Source organism: Etheostoma cragini, chromosome 8 (assembly GCF_013103735.1).
Source record: "Etheostoma cragini isolate CJK2018 chromosome 8, CSU_Ecrag_1.0, whole genome shotgun sequence".
Taxonomy (NCBI): Eukaryota; Metazoa; Chordata; class Actinopteri; order Perciformes; family Percidae; genus Etheostoma; species Etheostoma cragini.
In genome coordinates this window covers 28,535,070-28,554,226 of record NC_048414.1, presented here as the reverse complement: position 1 = coordinate 28,554,226, position 19,157 = coordinate 28,535,070, and the positions used below count along the sequence as shown (strand labels likewise).

At 39.8% G+C, this 19,157-nt stretch overlaps 1 protein-coding gene across 3 annotated transcripts in view; it reads left to right on the top strand.

Annotated features, from left to right (window-relative positions):
- The first annotated feature begins 11,822 nt into the window (after positions 1–11,822).
- LOC117948756 (paired box protein Pax-6-like) overlaps positions 11,823–19,157 on the top strand; it is a 25,528-nt gene continuing 18,193 nt past the window's right edge. For all 3 annotated transcript variants that reach the window (XM_034878600.1, XM_034878599.1, XM_034878598.1), the window contains exon 1: positions 11,823–11,957. In XM_034878600.1, the coding sequence (XP_034734491.1) occupies positions 11,945–11,957 (13 nt within the window). In that variant the 5' untranslated portion in view covers positions 11,823–11,944. The remainder of the gene's footprint in view (positions 11,958–19,157) is intronic.

Sequence of the window (19,157 nt, the reverse complement as noted above, 5' to 3'; positions counted from 1 at the left end):
CGTTTTATTTATTTTCTAAAGAGGCATATCTGTTGCCGTTAGCTGCTGCAGACAACATGCACAACACAGTTTTATTCCCCTTTTTTTATAATTGTGTTATGCGTAGGCATGTTGAGTGGATTCTTGCACCTTCAGCGGGAACGATCACTATCAGATCTATGAAATTCTTTGTTAATATTCCATGCACATACAAAGTTGTTGAGCTCTGTCGCTGTAAACATCTGCACTTAGGAAGAAAAAATACATACGTTTGAAAATGTTCTGTGATGTGGCCCCTCAGCCCCCTTCTCTGGTCCTGCTAGTGTGTCAGGGTCTTTATCAGCTAATTGTTAATCACTGACCTGCAGTAAGCTGTTAATTGAGTCCCTGCAAATTAAAGATAATAGTCATTAGGAGGAGGAGAGAATTCACCCATCACACTGAGACAGGAGATGTCTCTGCTCCAAAGATGAATGATGGCGCTCAGTGTCAAGACCACGACAGAACAGAGCATGAAAGAAGGAAATGGATGAAGATGGCAGTACACTGTTCCAGCTGCTTTTCAGAAGGACGGTACCGCAAACAAACAAATGAATGTCCCGTGCAGTGAAAGGATTGAACAAAAGTCTTCTTTGCACAGAAGCAGGTACTGGTGACTGGATGACTGGCTTTCATCAGGCATGTGTGAAGATTACATTAATATATCAGTCATAATTCCTTGTAGGCAGACCTGCGTTTTTGAGTTTCCAGAGGGTGTGAAGCTGCTGCAGTGCTTTCTTGATGATGGCTGAGGTGTTGATAGTGGTGGTCATGTCATCTACTAAGTGAACCCCAGGGAACTTTATGGTGTTTGCTATCTTCACAGTGGCACCATCCATGGTCAGCGGCATGTGATGGAACTTGTCAGCTCTCCTGAAGTTCACCATCTCATTTGTTTTTCCACATTGAGGAAAATACTTTTGGAGCTGTTCCATTAAGTTAGACGTTCCACCTCGTTCCTTACCATTTACTGTAAATGTAAACACAGTACATACAGGATAAGTGCTTCCCCCCTGTTCCTACAACACAGTACAGATGCAGTTAAATTAAATATGCTTGTGCTTTACCAGTGAGTGTATCACTGTGTGTGCTTTGTCTACAGCAATCCCATCAATCATGCCAAAACATCCCAATCAGATGATAAAAGCCGTAAACACATTCTCTGTAAATCTTTACAGTCATTCACAAAAGAACTAATCATGTCTGCCATATTACTCAATCCAGATTTTGTTCAATAGTTGCCATTTTCAGCGTGTAGCTTGCTAGCTCAACGTTTATGGTTGGTTCCCAGTAGCAAAGGGATGTTGAGAATGGCAACACACAGAGAGCTTAAGGTGGTGGACACTGGATGTCAGGCTTCGTCCTGTGCATGTACTTCCGTTGATCTTTTTATAACTCCCTGTTAAAAGACATTTCTCTGCCATCTTTACACTTTGTATGTGTGTACATTGTAACAGGTAAAGTCATACTCAGTGTAGAACATGAACGTGACTGTATTTCATCATCTGTAGAAAAAAACAGGCTGACCATAATTACATTAAAATGTATTGAATGTGGGTGATTCAATCATTAAAGCCCTCTCTGCCATGAGTTATTTCCATGAATGACATTCATTTTCTAAATTATGGCATATAAATCCAAAACTATCTTCAGATGACGACGCCGGTAACCAATTTACATTAATGGTCCAATTTGACCTGAAGTGACTCCTATTCATAGTCACACAGACTGGCTTTAACACACCTATGTTATACTGTTTTCACTCAGGAGGTATTAGCAACACTAATATCACTTAAATCATATTAGTAACTGACTGGGTGATTGAATGGTGATCCTGTCTACATGTTTAAAGGAGGGACACCAATAATCCAATTACTTTTCTGGGTAAGTTTGACTTGAGTAGACTCATATTTCATAGACCTTGATGAATATTAATATCCCTATATATTTTTTGAACAGTTAGACATAAAACCTGGACAGCCCAATATGTAAAAGGTATAAGAAGCTTGATTATCTGATGACAGTTCTGCATATTGTAATGCCTTTGTAATCATAGTCGGATTGTACTAACCAATACACAAAAAGTAAATATATATATGTATATACATATATAAATAAAAGATTCCCCAACCCATTAGTGAACAACTGTATGTGAAAGAACTGTTCATGAGAGTGACACAATCAAGCAGTGTGTGTGTGTGTGTGTGTGTGTGTGTGTGTATGTGTGGGGGGGGGGGGGATTATCATTTTTTCGTTTAAAGTCAATCACCACTTATTAGGTGAAACAGACACAGGCAGTTCAGACATTGCTCAAGAAAGCACGTCTCCTCTCGACAGTTGGAGCACACTTTCAGTATTTTTTGGGAAAAGATCTTAAAAGTACTTGTTCTATTGTATATATATTTTTTAAAGACCGGAAAAAGAAGTCCACACTTAAGAGGTGTAACCCGATAGTCCACTGTATGCTGGGAATATAAGAGTGTGTTTGTGGTTTTTTTTTTTAAAGAAACAAAGTCTTTGCTGAACCCCGTCCACGCCAGTACGTGAAATGGTTATGTTATTTAGATTTATTGATTCATGGACAGGTCACGATTTTCAAATGTGACCTTTTCTCAAATCGCCATGACACCGGGCTGCTCTGGGGGACGCAACAACGGGGAAATGAGACGCCACACGCCGGCCACTACAACGGGACGCTTGTGGTTAGCAAGAGAATAACACGGAAAGGAACAGGTTTCCCGTTGAAATACATTAGTTCAAAATTTTTAATCAGCACACACAAATCACGACATAAACGTGACCTGTACACAAATCAATAGATTAAATATTTGACCATTTCATCAACTGCCATGAGACTGGGCTGTGTTGCTGTAGTCCCTGTACAGTCCCACCGCAGCATGTGGACGTCCCCTCATTGATATGTAGACATGACTGAATTGTGTGTGGGTGTGTGTGTGTGTGTGTGTGTGTTTGCGTGCATGTGTGTGTGCATGCGTGTGTGGGTGCTGTGTGGATACTCGTGTCTTATCCATTTTTCAATGAAAAAAATGATGTCTTTGCACTAGTCCCTGTACAGTCCTACTGCAGTATAGACGTCTCCTTGTTGATATGTAGACATTGCTCTTGTGTGTGTGTGTGTGTGTGTGCGTGTGTGTGTGTGAATATGTGCGCTGCTGCTGGGTTACGGACTCACAAAAGCAAGTCAAGGGCTAGGCTTCAACTCACAATATTGTAAAGACAAACTCCAGCCCCTCCCTCCTTGAAGTAATTACTGTCCATTTGTATGATTACCTGTAATTACTTGTTAGCTGTCAGCGTCAGACAGAAACTCAGCTTCTGAGACATGAGGAGGAGGACGTGGAGGTGGAGGAAGGTAGAATTGGAGTAAAAGTTGGAAGGGGCAGAGGTGGGTGGAGCGGAGATGACAGAAGGAAGAGGACAAAGAGGAGGAAGTGCTGGAGGATTGGGAGGGGGAAGACAGAGGTGGAGGAGCCGAGGACAGAGAGCAGAGTGTTGACATGTGTTTCTGTCAGCCGGGGTCAAGCGCTGGCTGTCTCTTCTTTCAGCTGCTGTCCATCAGCGCGTGCCGGTGAATGGATCTCCTCTTCATTTGCAGAGATGAAGCAGACCTCTGACAGCAGCCGTAATTGCAGGGTTACTGATCTGCTTTCTGATGACAGCGATGCTGTGTTTTTCCCCTCAAGTCAGGAGACAGTCGGGTGGCAACGTTAAGAAGTGGCTCACTTAGTTCGTTTATGTTACAAGCAATGATGGCGATGCGTGTTGAGCTACAATTCCCTAAATCATAGTCAGTTTAATAATAGCATTTGGCACCTTAAGATTTGGTAAAAACCAGAAGGTGATTGGGATTATTTAGCATGATTTACATCCAAAGGCATGTCACACTTATCACTGTGATGGAGCCGTTTCTACTTTTAACCCTTTTGTTGTCTTCCCGTCAAGACTTTTATCAATATTTGTAACTTTTGCAAACATCTTTGTCCCTTTTTTAAGTGTTTGTCTCTTTTTTTGACGTTTTCAACACTGCGTAACACTAACTTATCAACTTTAGTTTTCCAGTTATTTTTGGAATTTATAGTCAATAAACCTCATTTGTAGGAAATTATTCCAAATGTTTGAGTTAGAAAAGTTAGAAATTAGGAATTATCTAGACTAAAATTAAAGGAATGGATGTTGATGATAATCACAGACTGGAATATGTCAACTTTTACTCAACACTATTTCAAAAACACTTCAATTTGTATTCAAATGCTATAAAATTGAAGACACCCTCAAAATTACCCATCAGAATCACTCCAAAGAGCGTTGTGTGTAATCAATTATGTTATTTTGGGAATTAAAAAGAACACTGATACAGGAAAACGGGACCCGAGGACAACATGAGGGTTAAAAGAAATCCTGTCTTTTTTCAGAAATGTATTTTAGGTGCTTTACCTTCATCATCATTAAAACTTCTTGTATATGTTTTCTAAACTGATTGGTCTACATAGAAATGTACAGTGTGTAATAACTGCGAGTAATATAATAACAAAATAAAACAACTGACAATGTAATTACCTGCCTGTATTTTTGCTGGTAATACATTTTACACAATGTTGGTACTGGATGTAAAATTTAAAGTACAGAATCATCTATTATGGACATAATCGGAGAAATATTGGAAACTGAAATTTGGAGTCAACATGAACACATGATCACTTCCATAAAGTCGTGGGAGTTATCAGATACAGAAGTCTCTCAAGAATGGTCAGCACTGAAGCAGCTGAGGCCACATCCAGACTTTCAACGCCCAAAACCCATGTCCCATAAAAAACCATTGTGTCCTACCTGTCACATGATGCAGCTTCACTTACACCCTGCCGGGTAAACAGTCACATCTTCCCAATGCAACAATCGTAACGCTGTTGTTGCATATCTGGACAATTTTGTTCTCAAGCAAAAACTGACATGTGACATTAAAATGACATCAGAAAGGTTATTTTCTCATGTGTGCATCCAGAGACATTTTCCAAAGGTTTTTACAGGCATAGTATGACTGTCCAGCAGTTGTGGAAGAAGTATTCAGAACCCCAGAAGTAAAAGTATGCCAAACTGTAAAAATACTGCACACTGCAATGCTTTGGAAATGTTACTTAAGTAAAGGTATGTAAGTATAATCAGGAAAATGTACTTAAAGTATCTAAGGTAAAGAAGTCTCCTCCCATTATAGAAAATGTTTAATGTTCAATGGTCTCATCATCTCAGCTGGACCTGGGGACCGTTATATTGTTGCTAGGTTACTTTATAATAAACATCCGATTTCATAAACTGTGTTTATTTTGCAGAAATCTTAATGCGGAAAGTAACTAGTAACTAAAGTAAATAGTGACTAAAGTAAGTAGTAACCAAATCTGTCAGATGAATATAGTGGAGTAACTAAAGTAGATTATTTCACTCTGAAATGTAGCGGAGTAGAAGTAGTAAGTGGCATGAAAAGAAAAGACTCAAGTAAAGTACAAGTACCTCAACATTTGGACTGAAGTACAGTACTGGATTAAATTTACTTAGTTATATTCCACCACTGCATTACAATAAACTGACATTTTTGTATAAAAAAGACATTGAAGTATCCAAATATGTTCCTAGTGTGACTGACAGTATCTCTATTCTTCTGTTTAATGTTTAATTTATATGTCAAGTCATCCCAAGCTGCAGCTTTAATACTGACCCAGACAAATAGAATTAACAGACAAAGGAACATGTAAAAAAAATCCAACATATTTAAACTAAACAGAACGTTCTTTTTAATATACACTTTGTATCCCTTGTATTTCTTTTTTTACACCAGTTTTTATACTTCTTAGTACCATATGACGCATACTGTACATCAGTGCTCTGTGACAGCCTGAACAGCAGGAAGAAGGAATGGAGAGATATCACTGCATTACAGACCCTGATGTGAAGACTAGTACAAAGCAAAGATGGATGGACAGAGGGAGGGAATGATGGAGGAAGTAAGAAGGAAGGGTAGGGAATGAGGAGGGAGGGATGGAAGAGGGAATGGAGAGATATCGCGCTGTTACACACGTGAAATTAAAACATTAATAAGACTAATAGAGAATGCAGGACACAGTTTAATGTTCAGGTCAGCAGCATCTGATCGTACATTAGCCTCCATTCTCACTGACTGCTGGGAGACAGACAGCTAGAAGAGGAGCACATCTGAATGCGAGGCTGACATGAGCTGACTAAAATATGAACACGCTCACAACTGCCAATTATAGTAATGCTTTTAACACGGCTGCTCTCAATTAAATTAACTGCAGGGCCTAGCCCCTGGCATATGCAAATGGTGTGTAAAATGACTGTGTGGAGCATTATCCTAAGGGCTTCAGCTAAGACCTGAGTCCAATTCAAGATTCAACCTCCTAAAAGTATTAAACTGACCCATGCTGTGCAACAAAGGAATCCCCATGTTAGTGCCACGCAGTGAATGGGAGCATACGCCATGGATTGCATCGCAGTGGAGGGGCGTGACTTTTCCTCTAGGTGGGGCTGCAGCACTATTGGTTGCCCTGTGTATTTTTGGCTTTTTTTTTTATTTAAACATTAGACATTTTTTAAGTGTTTTGTAATGTCACAGAAAATCCTGAGAGTGAATCTGTGTTTCTGTGCCACGCCTTTAGTGCTTGACCAATCTTATCAGGTAGTCTTTCAGCTACTACCGAGTTCGTTCAAAACTGTCAGTATTGGACAGAAAAGAATGAGACTATGGGTTAATCTGGCAACATTTATTGGGCATTGAATGGGTTAGTGAGAGGCTTGTGGTTAGGTCCAGTCCCCTACCGAGATCCAGTCATTTCGGCATGTGGTGTCCCCAAAACAAGGGGCTACCAACAAAATCCAAACAAGTTACACACACACTGCCGTCAGGTGGAGAAGGTTTGCCCCTCAGCCCACAGACCAAAACCATAGGCGGGGCTTCCACTGTTCCAACAATAGGCAACTCTGTTTTCTGTCAAAATAAATCCTTAATTCACCGATAAGATGTTAAAATATGCAGGTTTCTTGTGAAGTTTGCTCTTTCTGCTGTCCTGAGCAGCTGCCTGGTGAACCGATGCTTGTTGGCGTCGTTCACTCTTTCTTTGGAGGCATACAGACAAATACATTTGCAAAATACTATGAGAAAAAAATCCCCCTGCTGGTGTTAGTTGTCTTTTCTAGTTTATCGTCAGGATCCTAAAAAATACATAGATGCATTATAAGACCTGGACACAGCCTTTTCTTTCCTGTGAGAGTTTCTCAGTGGTGCATGAAGCCCAAAAAAATACCATGGATATAATGTCCTCCAGGCATGTCAAATCAAGTATTTATGAACTTCAATATCCAATGGAAAACAACTTCAAAATGACATAGCACAACGTGGTGTCAACACAAAATACAACACTTTCAAGCCAGGGAGCGGAGTTCAGTATTTTCACTCAGGAAAAGCTTGTTTTAACCACAATCTTTTTTCTAGCTTAAGGAGTTGTTTTGGTGCCTAAACTTAACTGTCATCTGGCCTAACTCCACTACCGTGGCCTGTGAAAGGACTGTCATCTGGCCTAACTCCACTACCATGGCCTGTGAAAGGACCATCATCTGGCCTAACTCCACTACCATGGCCTGTGAAAGGACCATCATCTGGCCTAACTCCACTACCATGGCCTGTGAAAGGACCTTCATCTGGCCTAACTCCACTACCATGGCCTGTGAAAGGACCTTCATCTGGTGGTGCCTGCAGCCGGCTCACACTCACCTGTTGGCGGCTAAACAACTGCCGCTGCTCGCCGGCGTTCCAGAGCTCTGTAGCTGCTGAATCCAACGTGTTTAGGTCACAGGGCTTTACTTCTATTTGAAGGTATATAATACATGGTCTATCGGTGAAGTAGTTTGATCAGATTTTGTCCCCACCAGGGATAAAAAATGATTCAGCAGAGACCACAAAGGGGGAAGTCCCAAGCGAAGTGAGTCTCAACACTGTTGAAATACGCTGAAATCTTTTGTCTAACTTCCTCTTTCTGGTGGAAATGGAGCTAGTTTGCAATACAAGAGAAGAAAACAGGGACGTTAAAGCTAATGGAGCTTGTAGTCCGGACACCAGGGACAGCACTGGAGGATGGAAGTGGAGCAGACACAGAGAACATTACAACGAACTGTAGGCTCCTTTCTATTTTTACACCATACCAGATAAGGTTGAAATAGTCAAATTGTCCCTTTATCTATTTCAAACATGACAAAAAGTGAGTAAATGCACTTAAGAACAGACGTGTGCTAAGGATTATATATAGCTCTCTATATGTGTATATATATAGATTAGGGCTGACTCTGTTGTCATGAAACATCAAGGTGAAATATGTGATTAGTATGAACATGAAAATGTGTTATTATTCTGTCAGCTATAGAGAAGAGAGGGAAACCTTTTATTTAAACTAAATGTGAGTTAAATTAGAAAAAGATGCAGTGCCAATCAGAGAATGTTAACAGGAAATTCTTTAATCAACTAATCAAAAAACTTTATTTTTAATCATGTCATTATTAATATTTTTTCCTAGAGTACCCGGAGTCACACATTGAAACAAAGTTGTTTAAGAAACTTAGTGTGAGTCAGTATAACATTACAAATAAAGTGTGACCAAAGTATCATATTGTTCTATCTTTTTGTTAAAATATTACCAAAAATATCCCTCCTGTTATATATCATAGTTATCACAAGGTGTAATGCCACAAAGGTACTTGAAAGAATCCAAAAATAAACTACTTATTTGTTGTCCATTGTCATGGCTGGTACAAAACTGCAATAAAACTCTATTTAACAATAAATATTGATTAAAGATGCATGAACACATTTGAATAAATGGCCTAAATCACATCCTACATCATTATTAATGTGCATCATGTTAGAGTTGCATAAAGGGCTTGCACTTGGACGTTTTTGCAATGCGGTCCATTCAATATATTTGCATGAAAAAGCCCAACACCCTACGTCATTTTGTCCTTGCCATATATTTGCACAAAACTTATTTTTCATCATGCATTTGCGCCAAAGGGTTATTGCTGAGTTGGGGATTATGCAATAGTCCCTACATTACTACAAATATAAGCATACAGCTCCAAAAGTTGCTGTTTATATGCAAAGAAGATAAAAATGTAAAAAAAAACTCAAATCAGAAATATTTCTATCAATCTAATTTGAATAGAATAAATAATTGCGAAATGCATTAGTATACATAAAGTGGAGCAGCATACGTTTCCCATGAGCTCTGTGAGATCGGGGTCCTGAGAAATAAAACCAGACCCTGAACCACACTGTCAACACCACAGGCAGCCGCAGTTTGCAAAGGTAGATGTTAACATGGACCGTGCATTCATATTGCTTCAAAAAAAAGTACTGCGTTGTAATTGATATGTATCCACGTATTTCTTGCAGTATGGACCACATTGTCACACTGTTACTAGAACTGTTAGGTCCTTGTAAATTATAGAGTGGTCTAGACCTAATCTTTATGTAAAGTGTCTTGAGATAACTATTGTTATGAATTGATACCATGAATAAAATTGAACTGAATTAAATGCTGCTGCATAAGAACACAAAGAGTAGGAAGGTTATCACAGTGGATTTGGGGCTCCTAAAACAGAGGGCTTTCAAGCGGGGGAGCGGCGTTTGACTCCTGGAAAAGTCAAGGCAAAAACCCGAGATTTTTTTTTCGGGTGTTTGTGTCCCGGGAGTCCAATGTTTTTGAACCGTGTTCAAGCGTGTTATATAACTCTAAAGGAGACGACCAAGCGTGTTCTATGACGCTAAAGGAGACGACCTAGCGTGTTCTATGATGCTAAAGGAGACAACCAAGCGTGTTCTATGACGCTAAAGGAGACAACCTAGGGTGTTATATGACGCTAAAGTAGACGACCATGTGTGTTACATGGCGCTAAAGGAGAAAACCAGGCTTGTTATATGATGCTAAAGGAGACAACCTAGCGTGTTATATGATGCTAAAGTAGATAACCATGCGTGTTATGTGACGCTAAAGGAGACAACCTAGCGTGTTATATGATGCTAAAGTAGATAACCATGCGTGTTATATGACGCTAAAGGACACAACCTAGCGTGTTATATGATGCTAAAGTAGATAACTATGCGTGTTATATGACGCTAAAGGAGACAACCTAGCGTGTTATATGACGCTAAAGGAGACAACCAAGCGTGTTATATGACGCTAAAGGAGACAACCTAGCGTGTTATATGATGCTAATGTAGACAACCTAGCGTGTTATGTGATGCTAATGTAGACAACCTAGCGTGTTATGTGACAATAAAGGAGACAATCTAGCGTGTTATATGAAGCTAAAGGAGAGTTTTAGAGTCAATAACATGTTAAATTAAAGAGATGTTATGGCTAAGCATTTTTTTAAGTACTATACACATAATGTTTGTCAAGAATTAAATAATCGCACCCACATTGCATTATTCGCTATAACTATTTTGATAACTTCTCTGATGTCAGCTTGTTAATGTGAACATCCACAATAATCCACATTTTTCACTAGTGTCTGACATTTTAAAGACTAATCCATTGATCGAGAAATTAATCAACAGATTAATCCACTATGAAAATAATCGTAAAGACCTAAAGTACGTAATGGTAATCCAGACCGCCTTATGGTTGGTAGAAACCAGAAGAACATGCAGGGTAGTGATTGGCAGAGAGAATCTTGATCGGAAACCAAATACAACCATGAAAAGCTGATTTTGTTCTTCTCTACACTTTGTGCCATCACAACTAAAGTGTTGGCAGAAATGAACACATACTTTACTGATTCACATGTGAAAACACAGTAGGTTGGCTCTATGCACGCTAAAAGTACTGTTTTTTAAAATGAGTCTGGTTGGGTCATCGCTAGCTATGTCATAGCTGTTTCTGGGAAACAGAAAGGTCTTAAATATTTTTAAAAGGGTCTATCTGTGAAGGGTTAAGACAATTAGGATTGTATTAACAAAAAAAATCTTATTAAGTTTTATTGTTATTCGGATGTGCACCTAGTGGCAGGCACTGTTAAAATGTCTTGCAGAATTTTCTGTACTTCAAATGCAGGCCACAGTTTACCCAGGGCTAATTTTTGAAGTTGTTCTGAAATATGGTCTGATGCCCAATTAAATGGTTATATATTGTAAATGTATTTTTTCTGTTTTTGAACACCCAAGTTTTTCTTCTTATGTTACTGTAAAAATGTACATTTTCTTACTGTCACTAATATATGGTTTTGTACTGCTAATAAAAATACAGTATGAACTGTTGATTTCTTAAACAGTATTCTACGTTTAGCTAAATGTAAAAATACATAACATATACCGTGCCTTTGACCTGTTTTCTTTTTTTGAAAAGTATAGCACATGTTATTAATTATATTCCAAGTGTATCAGTATTGTCTGATCCTGAATAGTATTTGCTGATTCCATGCCAGTAATGCGCAGTGAACTGAATCTGAGAGAGGGGGATAAAGTGTGGGAGAGTGATCACACACACACACACACACACACACACACACACACACACACACACACACACACACACACACACACACACACACACACTTCTCTCTCTCCTCACACTCATAAACAAACTCTCATCTGACCACGCAGTTCAAACCTTCATCCCCTCCCCTTTACTCTCTTTCTCTTTTCCTCTCTCTCTCGCTCTGTCTCTCTCTCTCTCTGGCGGCCCCTCCCACTCTCCCTCCCTCCCTCTCTCCTCCCTCCTCCTCAGAGGAGCAGCTCTGTCTCTCTCTGCACTTGTCTCCTCAGTCAAGGAGAAACTAATTGGAGGGAAGAATAGAAGAAAGGAGCTGTTGGAAAACTAAAGGAAGCCAAACTTTACCTCTCTACAGCATGCCACAGAAAGGTAAACTCTCTCTCTCTCCCTCTCCCTCTCTCTCTGCCTCTCTCTCTCTCTCTTTCTCTGTATCCCTCTCATCTCTCCCTCTTCTGTCCCTCTCTCCATCAGTCTGTGCAAGACGTTTAAAAGTGTATTGAGCAGATAAGGACGACATTTAGAGGCTGGCTGAGAAACAAAGCAAAAGGAAAAAGTGTTTGTGGTGAAATGTTGGAAAAGAATTAGAAATATTACAGCAAGTGAACGATTGAGCCGCTTTGAGAACAGAGGGTCAACAGGAAAGGGGGAGCAGAGAAGAACAGATGACTGGTTTACACGGGACAGAGTGACAAAAAAAGGAATGAGGAGGGAGGAAAGATGTTTGTGCGATCACTCCCTCGGCCTCTCTCGTGGTCTGTGAAGCAGGAGTTACATATAGACATAGAGAGAGAAAGTAAAAACAAAAGTCTGGACTCCATTGGAACTTACTGGAAATATGACAGATTAATGTCTCGAACAGCTGATTCATTGACTGTTGTACACGGTCAGGGTGGAAAATCAACAGATGCAAAAGTTTCTGAATATGGAATCAAACTCATTCATCCACTCTGAATTAAAAAAACAAAGACATTTTTTTAAATTGGGGAGGGGGGGGGCTGAGATCTCCACATATCTACATTTGTTTCAACATTAGGAGGGGGGGGGCCTTAAATTATAGCCAGGGTGTCTGGAAGTGGTCAGCATATCAAACGCTCCATCTCCTGCTTTCTGGGGAATATTTCTGCAACAATTTGTGCCTTTTCTGCAGAAAAACGTCTTCATTCATGTAAATATTATTATTAATTAATCAATCTGCTGTATTGTTCCAAACTCTGCAGACTCAAACCCTTGGGTGTGTATTTTTCAAGAAATTATGCACATCTTAACAACAAATTATTGCTCGGCACAGCATTTAAACTCTTTGACTTCATTAACCCGGCCAGTTTGGATTATTCGGTGGGTTGTACCCCCCGACACTCTATTTTCTCTAGATCCTGAACTTTTTGCACACCGCTCGACATTTGCACACCCGGCACTAAACCATACAGCTTCTTTTATTTATTAATGTCAAATACTTTTATGAATGTGTTAATTGCTTCTGTATTTATTTCATATTAATGTGTAGGCTAATGTGTTTAATGTATGCACCAACAACAAGTCGTTTATTTCTTTATTTATGTTTTTTCGGTCCGGACTGCGGGGCCAGTCCGGTCCCTGGGAGCCGGACCAGAACAATCAAACAAGTCCAATAAAGCAGCGCTCCCTTCCGCGTGGACGCGCGCGCGCTGAGTTGTATCGTGGTTTATGAATTAAAAACTGAGATTTCCCCCTTGCTGGATTATGACGGCCTCCGTTTGTAGAAGCGGTGTGAAGTGTTAATCATAAAACAAACAGCACTTTTTCATCTTCTGGTGAGATCTGTTACCCACACGCAGGGTCACAGGGAGCCCCGAGGAGGGCCCGAGGAGGCCCCTAGGAGGGCCCGAGGAGGCCCCTAGGAGGCCCGAGGAGCCCCTAGGAGGCCCCGAGGAGCCCCGAGGAGCCCCGAGGAGCCCCATAAGAGCCCCGAGGGCTATTCTGAAAAGTACTGGCGCGCGCGTATCTCCCGTATATCGCCCATGTAGAATGACGAGAGCGAGTTTTTCTCCCACTTTAATGTGGTGCTAAAGTTGTAGGACTGTGTGTGTGTATGTGACGAGTGCTTGCATGCGTGCGTATGAGTGTATGTGTGTGTGTGCGTGTATACAGTACGTGTGTGCGTGTGTGAGAGAGAGGGACAGAAAGAGAGAGGAGTGCTTGCGTGCGTGCGTGTGAGTGTGTGCGTGTGTGTGTGTGACTCGAGCTTGTGTGGGTGCGTGTGTGTGTGCGTGTGTTTGGGTGCGTGTGCGTGTGTGTGTGTGTGTGTGTGTGTGTGTGTGTGTGTGTGTGTGTGTGTGTTTGGATGCGTGCGTACTTGTGTGTGCGCGCGTGTGTGTGCGTGTGTGTGTTTTGGAGATTTTGATGAAGCGCATGTCGACGCACACGTCACGATAAGTAGGGCTGTTGTACTTCTGCTTTCACTTATTCATATTTAGGCTGATCGCTGTCAAATATCCTGCTCCAACCAACCAGAGATCTACATCACAAATATGGGTTTCTTCCTAATTTAATAACATTACCCAGAAAATAAGACGGATGATTCCATACAAGTACAACTAATTATTGGATCGCTACTTTCATAGAATTTTGGGTGTTGTGTTTAATTTAGCATTTACAAAAAAAATTGAAAACTATCTCCTTAATGTAAGTCTAAATAATTCATAATTTCTGTTTTTTAACTCAGGAATATAAATTAGATTTATTGATCCCCATATTAGTGTAAAACTAGGATTGAGTTGGTGAAAAGAAGCTTAAATAAAGTTAAAAAAGCACCAAAAACATCAGAAAAAGTGTGACATTTTCAGTTAAAACCTGATCAAAAACACCCAAAAAGAAGGTAGATTTAGTGTTGTAGCCATATGTGAGAGGAAATGGTATTTTATTCAATTTATAGATATGTATTTCTTGTATCTAATCATAATGTAAGATATCACAAGACACTTTACAGATAGATCAGGTCTAGACCACTCTATAATGTACAGATAGAGCAGGTCTAGACCACTCTATAATTTATAGATAGAGCAGGTCTAGACCTCTCTATAATTTACAGATAGAGCAGGTCTAGACCTCTCTATAATTTACAGATAGAGCAGGTCTAGACCGCTCTATAATTTACAGATGGAGCAGGTCTAGACCGCTCTATAATTTACAGATAGAGCAGGTCTAGACCTCTCTATAATTTACAGATAGAGCAGGTCTAGACCTCTCTATAATTTACAGATAGAGCAGGTCTAGACCACTCTATAATTTACAGATAGAGCAGGTCTAGACCGCTCTATAATTTACAGATGGAGCAGGTCTAGACCACTCTATAATTTACAGATAGAGCAGGTCTAGACCGCTCTATAATTTACAGATGTAGCAGGTCTAGACCGCTCTATAATTTACAGATAGAGCAGGTCTAGACCGCTCTATAATTTACAGATAGAGCAGGTCTAGACCGCTCTATAATTTACAGATAGAGCAGGTCTAGACCACTCTATAATTTACAGATGGAGCAGGTCTAGACCTCTCTATAATTTTAAGATAGAACAGGTCTAGACCACTCTATAATTTACAGATAGATCAGGTCTAGACCACTCTATAATTTACAGATAGAGCAGGCCACTCTATAATTTACAGGTAGAGCAGGTCTAGACCTCTCTATAATTTACAGGTAGAGCAGGTCTAGACCACTCTATAATTTACAGGTAGAGCAGGTCTAGACCACTCTATAATTTACAGATACAGCAGGTCTAGACCTCTCTATAATTTACAAAGCATCCAGTGTGATAGTAGTGAGGAAAAACTTTCTTTTAGGCATCCATCCATCCATAACCAAGACAATTACATTCATCATTAATCAAGGGGATTTGGGGACTTTTATCATATAGTTTCTATGAGATGTGTCCCAGATTAGGGACACAACTGTCCCACATTAGGAAGACAAGTCATGTTCAGAATGTGTCTTATCATTTCTGTTGGGGATGTGTTATCTGCATTTTCTCTTCTGATTTGATTAGGAAACATCCTGGGTTTTTGAAAGAAATGGTGTTGAATATGGATTTAATGTACTGGCTTAACATTTGAGTATGTCACATAAGTCTGAAATGCAAAAAATGTCCCACTTTAGGACAATTCACCCTATAGAAGTGTCAAACAACTCATTCATATAAAGCATCATTTGAAGCAGGCAAAAACCTTGATATCTTAATTTTTGTCAGACTTGGGCATAATTTACAGGGAGACCCGCCCCACAATAATCAAAACTGGCCAGTGCAACTCCCCCACAAAAAACTATTATCAATTAATTTACATAAATGAAGACATTTGCACCATACATTGATGCAGAAAAGGCACAAATTGTTGCAGAATTATTCACCAGAAATCAGAAAATGACATGCTCAAATTTTAATCTTAGCAGTTGAGGTCTCTCTTTTAAAGCCAGTGTGTTCAAAATGTGACATAAACTAGTTCCATGTGTCTGGTAATAACTGATGTAGATGATATCTCATGCACGTTTTCCTCTCAAGGAGGGAAGTGTCACACTTTACCCCACAGTCCGGGTTAGTTGGACCACCTCGGGGGTAAATTATGACATCATGATGAACACGAGGGTTAAATGTAACATCATGGAAATAAGGATGAGGCCTCTGACAAAAACATGATGTTTAAACTTTTTCTCCAAACATTTTTTTAACATAATATTTGTGTTGAGAGGTGTACTTTCTTACTCAATCTTTTATTTTTTATTTCTAAAATGTGGAGGTGTTGGAGGCTTGGCAGAGCATGTTTAGGCGGGATCAGGTTCCTGACTGGAGAAACTGGACGTGTTCCAACTCTCCCCGGTCTCCCCTATTTGTAGAATATGTATTTCTGTAATTGATAAATACACAGAAGGCCTGTGGCTGTACTCCTCAGATCCAGTGAAGGCTTCCTCTCGTTTTTGGAGTTGTACTTTATGGATATCTGGACTAAAAAATAAGTGAGTGCTTCAAAGGCCTGCATGACGGGGGCAATATTAGCCCTCTTTTGTTTTGTTTTTTGCTAAATAATACATCTATAAACAATAGTCTGTGTGACTCTATTACGAGCTGAGGAGTTCTGCTCTAGGAACATCACAACGTCTTGAAACTGAACCCAGAATCTAGACCCCTACATGTGAATTCCATCAGGAAATAATGCGTCGGCCGTTAGTCAAAATTACATGAATCTCTCTTGTTTTTTTTAATTATTGATACTGCATTTAGTAAATGTCTGCCTTTCCATGGATACATATCTTATTTCATAAAACATGACATTAAAAGGGATCCAGTCACCACTACAGCTCTGACTCTGCACAATGTTCACGGTCAGAAAACATTGAATATTATGAGTTCAAAAAGTCCTTTATTATAGAAAATATAGTTTTAGACATATATACCAATGCGTATGCTCTCAGTGTCTTACAAGACATGATGTTTGGAGTGGGTTTGTGTGTGTGTGTGAGTGTGTGTGTGTGTTTGGGGGGGGGGGCGAAGTGCGTCTTAATTGATGCTGTAAGTCAGCTGTTAATTAACGTCTTAATCAAATCGAATCCAATTAACTGCATGATTAATCAGGGCGGATGTGACTTCATCCAACACGTGAATCTGGGACACTTTCTGCGTGTCGGACAAGGATCACGGGAGCGCGCTGCGCGGTGCTGCTTCCCATATGTCCCGGTGAATCGACACGAGACGTGCGCGAACGCCTCCGGTTATTCCGCCACGCGCACCTGCGCCACGTTTGATTCTTGTTGACGACAGTGAGCAGAGCCGGGGAGACGTCCGACCTCATTAATGAGCACGTCAGTATGTTATCATCCAGAAATCACAATCACATTGTAGATGATGGTTTCAGAGTGGCATTAGAAGCTGCAGACAGGTCGGGAAGAAGGATCCAGATCCAGTACAAGTACTATCAGCAGACTGTAAAAATATTCTGTTACAAGTAAAGGTCCTGCATTAAAAATAAAACTTAAGTAAGAGTATGTATTAAGTAAAAAAAATGTAGTCAAAATATTAAAAGTACAGAACAATCCTCCCAATTTAGAAATTGCAGAAATCTGAATATTTAAAGTAACTAGTAACTAAAGCTGTCAGATGAATGTAGGAACTAAAGTAGAAAATGGCATGACTAGAAAAGTCTCAAATAAAGTACAAGTACCTCAACATCTTGACTGAAGTACAGTACTGAGTAGCCTACAGTTTAATGAATTTAGTAGGACTACAAACCAACATTATTAAGAATCAATAATAAATACCGAAACAAAGAGACAACAAGGGATATATATATATATATATATATATATATATATATATATATATATATATATATATATATATATATATATATATATAATAGTTATTAATTTAAGCACTGTGTGTGCAGAGCTCTCTATAATCAGGAACTTGCTTTGATAAGCTCATGGAGCAAACAGTGGACACAGCATGATCCTAAACACACACACACACACACACACACACACACACATTTCAGGACCATACGCGAATAATAGAAATACGGTGGCATTATATTCAATTTAATACCCTCAATATCTTCTAATCGAGTCGATTTGTTTTATCTCCCTACAAGGGCTGTTGTATAAATTGTTTGATATTAATTTAAATTGAAGAGAATAAACCCGTATTTGCGTTGTGACTGTGGCCTGTAGGACTCCCATCTGGCTCCGGTCCGTGGTCGGGACCAGACCTGGGCCTACCTATGATGAAGGCTTTTCTGAAATTATTTTGAGCTGTTAATATTGTTCCCGGTAGGCTGAATATTTCCTCTGTAGGCCATAACGTGCTTCTACTGCTCTCAGTGGGTATAAGCCTTGACCATCACCTGATATTAGAAGAGCAAAATCCTCACGTCCGTCATAAGATCAGATAAAACTGGATCGTCTGTTCACACTGACATTTTTATTGCTGCTCCAAAAATCAACAGATATACATACATAAAAAATTAAAAACATGTGTATGGTCACCCATACAGATGTTTCATCCCAGTTAAAAAAGGTTTCAGCTGTTGGTTCACGGCGTTATAGTATACTCTCTACACTGTAAAAAGAATTAACTATTGAACTCAAAAAGAAGTAATATTCCATCAGCCGGTTGGCACAGTAGGCCGTGTTTTATTCACAGTATTCCAAGTGTAGCAGTACTGTCTCATCTGAATATTATTTGCTGATTTCATGCCATTAAAGCGCAGTGAACTGAACGTGAGTGAGGGGGATAAAGTGTGGGAGAGTGATCACACACACACACACACACACACACACACACACACACACACACACACAGAAACATTATTCGATAGTCTATATGATTGTTATTCATATTTGGTTTTGCCAAAGTTCGTGTGTGTGTGTGTGTATGTGTGTGTGTCTGTGGTTATTGTTCTTTACAGTTATTACAATGTTAAGATATCACAGATATGGCTGTTATGAGCATGCAGTGGGACACCGTCCGTGTTGTAAAGAAGGCCCATCAGCGGCTACCCTTCTCTCTCTCTCTCTCTCTCTCCCTCTCTCTCTCTCTCTCTCCCTCT